The following is a 4337-nucleotide window of genomic DNA, read 5'->3' as shown; positions in this document are numbered from 1 at the left end:
TATATATATATATATATATATATATATATATATATGTGTGTGTGTAACATATATATAATATAATGTATAATATAATGTAGTGGAGATTGGCTTTAAAGTGAACTCACTGATTTATCTTATTGACTTTAAGAGGGTACAGTAGGTGCCTGCAGCTACTATGTCCACCTCTATGATCCACCTCCACTGCCCCCAAAATGTTCTTCCTGCAGGATAGCGTGCTCATCCATGGGGTCAAAGAAGGATTGAGCGCTGCATTTTGTAAAGTAGAGGGAATATAGATATGTGTTCCATATGCCACTGTGCAGGGATCTCACAGAGTTTTACCAATAGATCAATATGGTGGTCAATGCTGATATAATAGCAGCAGAGCACAGCAACTCGCCACACAGCTGCTTCTAGCAAATCCTTGTTATACCTACATGTTAGTTCAATGCTGGTCCCTACTTATGTTTGCTTGTCTTCTGTTTAACAACAATGTATTTGTATTGTATGCATTCAGGTACTGGTAAAGGAAATGTTGAGGAAGCAGAGAATCTTCTGCAACCATATCTCAAACGTTATCCCAAGGTACTGGAATATCAGCTTGTGTGAGATTAGTTTATTTTTCAAGATCTATCTATCTATCTATCTATCTATCTATCTATCTATCTATCTAATCCAAATTATTGAATAAGGAGCATAAAATGCAGTGACTATACAAACCATTTTTGTGACTTTAATTTTGCTGATTATTCAAATACAGAAACCTAATATATGCTTGTTTGCACTAACCTACTAAATAGGACTTTGGTATTATTATTACACAATATTTATATAGAGCCAACATATTACGCACTTTACAATGTCCATAGTAATATCACTAACTATCCCTCAAAGGAGCTCACAATCTAATGTCCCTACCATAGTCATATGTCATAAACACCGTCTAAGGTCAATTTTTAGGGTGAAACATATGGCAAATATGGGGAGAACATGCAAACTCAATGTAGATAGAGCCCTGGTCGAAATTTAACCTGGGACTCAGCGCTGCAAGGGCCAGAGTGCTAACCTCTGAGCCACCCTGCTGCCCTATATCTTTTGAAATAGTTCTTTTTTAAAATGTATCCTTGCATGGCACTCCTTTATGGCAGAAACAATTAGTTATTGTAATGTATTATTGTAAAGTTATATAAAAAAAACACAGATTATTCCCCCCTCCCTCAACAAAAAATGTATAGACCATGGATATTTTTGTGTATGTAGATATGTATGTATGTGTGTTTTTTATATTTCACATTTACAGCATTAGTACTTTTCATTTTATTTAACATGTCTATTAAATGCAAATTATAACCCGCTGAGCCACTATTAAATATTAATACATCTGTCACATCTATTATTGCATAAATGAAAGGTTACAGTTCAGTTGTAATTGACTGTCAAAAGGTCAGATCAACTGCTGTCTCAAGAAATTAGGGATTACCACGGGGAGATCTCTTGTATTTTTAGATAACAGCTTCTGCTATTCATAGTAGACAGTAATACCGGTGTTATAGATGCAGCCCCGACCCCATTAAATGCCTAAAAGCTTTTTTTTTATACGTACGAAAGGTACAAACAAACAGTGTACACATACATAAACCATGCTTAATAATCAGAACACAATAATTAAACTAATATAGACTCAAAACTATTATGATTTACACAACTGATTTCTTATTTTGCAACCTTTTATTGCTTTTACCTCATTTAACCACTCAATAACAGAAAGAAAGCTTTAATATACAATGGATCCCCTGAACTGCTTGATCATTCCTAAAACTGTGTGTGTCCATGTCTTTCCAGGGTTCCATATTCCTTTTCTTTGCTGGAAGAATAGAAGAAATCAAAGGGAACATTGATGCTGTAAGAAAATAGCCTTAACGTATATATTTAACATATTCAGAGCAGTAAGTGAAGGAAATACTGCATAGAATGAAAATATATGGTATTATTTTATTGCCCCCAGATTTAAAATGTAAATTGTTAGATTTTTTTTCTGAGCAGTAGTTACTCCTTATAACTACTATAGTCAAACTAAAAAATGGCTTTAGAAATCTTATAATCATCAAAATTTAGCAATTTAGTTCAAGTGCACACAGCAGACAGACAGACTTCATGTGCACTCAGATCGGAAATTGGCATTATTACACACTGTGCTGTGATTGCACCAATTTATGTATTTGCTAGTTATAGTTTTCCAAGGGAATCTAGTTCATTTTCTTCTCATTTTTAATCTCCTGCTATATTCTAAATGTCTGTAGCACTTACATACTACATATTCTGCTTTTCTGTGCAGGCCATCCATAGGTTTGAGGAATGCTGTGAAGCCCAGCAGACCTGGAAACAGTTCCATCATATGTGTTACTGGCAGCTGATGTGGTGCTTTACCTACAAGCAGCAATGGAAGATGGCGTATTTCTATGCTGACCTCCTGAGTAAGGAAAGCTCCTGGTCAAAGGTATTTAAATAAGTTTGAGCTGGTGAATTAGCTTTATATTTCAAACATATTCTGAATATTCTTTAATACAGAAAAGATCAGATCATGTAACAGCAATCTTTTTTGATAATAGGTTCAGCTCCCCAGATGTAGTATTGCAGCACTCCCTGTGACAATGGGATAGTCTAGCTAACCCTACAACTGTGTAGGGAGAATGGGAAAGTGGTACTGAAAGCACTGGGCCTGATCTAATAAAGCTTTCCAAGGCTAAAGAGGATACATTTTCATCAGTGAAGCTGGGCCATCCAGCAAACCTGGAATGGATCTGGTCCAGGATTCAAAACATTTGCTAACAAATAGCAAATGACTTTTAAGAAATCTATTCCAGGTTTGCTGGATCACCCAGCTTTACTGCTGAAAGTGTACCCCTCCAGTCTTGGAGAGCTTTAATAAACCAGCCCCAATGCCTTGCTCATTTTTTTATGGACAGCCCACGAGGAGTCACTTCTAACAAATGCAGAGGGTAAGAAAAGTACAATGAAAAAATAAAACATTACAATAATAAACTATATATACATTTTGGGACAAACTTACAGAATTCGGAATAATATACTTGTGTGAGCTTATTTATAAGTTATACAGATGTCTGAAGAAGTGGAGTACACAGTTATATCATGGGTGAAAATACCCATGGAGAGGGAGTGCATGTATGTGACCTTAGATGAAGCGGGGAGGTTACCTTTTGAAATATAGCATTGTAGTGTCAACTCGAGGTAGACTGTTCCACATAAACCCACACAGCTCGAACTACCCTGACCTTATTGATAACAGCCATGAAATAGTCTGCTCTGCATTCTACATATGTAAGGCTGAAGCAATGACCCATAATTTTATTATTATTATTAATATTATTATTAATAAACAGGATTTATATAGCACCATCTTATTACACAGCACTGTACATTAAATAGGGGTTGCAAGTGACAGACAAATACAGACAGTAACACAGGAGGAAGAGAGGACCCTTCCCCGAAGAGCTTACAGTCAAGGAGATGATTGACCCATACATTAATTCTTGATCCATAACTTTCACTGTAATGTAGATACATTCCTAAAAAGTAGTTCAATGGAATTAGCACATACACTCCAGGTGGACACCAAACAGAGATGATGTGTCTGGAAAGCTAGGCAGACAAAAATGCCTCATAAACCCACAAAGGGTTGTTACCTGAATAGTCATAGCTGTCTTACTGATACCTGGGAAGCCGGAATATTCTAACTTAAAGAGAATATCGTCTCCCTTTTTGTTGGGTTTCTGTGAGAGGAAGTAACAGTAAGTAGTAATAAAAAGATATGATCCTCTTCCACTCTATCTACATTAAAATTTACAGTCTCATGTTACTGTTTTTAAAACCATTTCTATCTTTTCACTATATATGTTATATTTTTATCCCACAGGCCACATATATGTATATGAAAGCAGCCTACCTCAGCATGTTTGGCCAAAATGACTCAAAACCCTTTGGAGAGGATGAAGTACAACTTTTCAGGTAGGACATACATTGGACGTTGTTTTACTTTTACTTCTTCAGCTGAAGTAATGTACTGGCTACCACCATGCATTGTATGGTCAGATTTACCTGGTTATTTCAATTGCCTAGGCAAGTAACAAGCACAGGAATAATTATCACTTCCCTATTCCACTGTTTTTAATTCTAACAATTAATTAGAAGGTAATTGGGGCAGGTACTTGTGTGTGTGATGTATGCAGGAAGCTTTAAAGGTTATTGTAGTACTTCACTGTTGTTATATCACAAATATAATTTGTGACAGTTTATGCAAATATAGATGGGTTGAATTTGAAGTGTACAAAGAGAGA

At 35.8% G+C, this 4337-nt stretch overlaps 1 protein-coding gene across 1 annotated transcript in view; it reads left to right on the top strand.

Moving 5' to 3' along the window:
- Window positions 1–4337, top strand: part of TTC39A (tetratricopeptide repeat domain 39A) — a 41529-nt gene that overhangs the window by 34795 nt on the left and 2397 nt on the right. Inside the window, exons 8-11 of the mRNA XM_072420753.1 lie at window positions 427–567; window positions 1825–1884; window positions 2318–2479; window positions 3917–4008. Coding sequence (XP_072276854.1) covers window positions 427–567; window positions 1825–1884; window positions 2318–2479; window positions 3917–4008 — 455 coding nt within the window. The remainder of the gene's footprint in view (window positions 1–426; window positions 568–1824; window positions 1885–2317; window positions 2480–3916; window positions 4009–4337) is intronic.

This window comes from Pyxicephalus adspersus, chromosome 8, assembly GCF_032062135.1.
Source record: "Pyxicephalus adspersus chromosome 8, UCB_Pads_2.0, whole genome shotgun sequence".
Lineage (NCBI taxonomy): Eukaryota > Metazoa > Chordata > Amphibia > Anura > Pyxicephalidae > Pyxicephalus > Pyxicephalus adspersus.
This window is presented reverse-complemented; position numbering and strand designations above follow the sequence as displayed.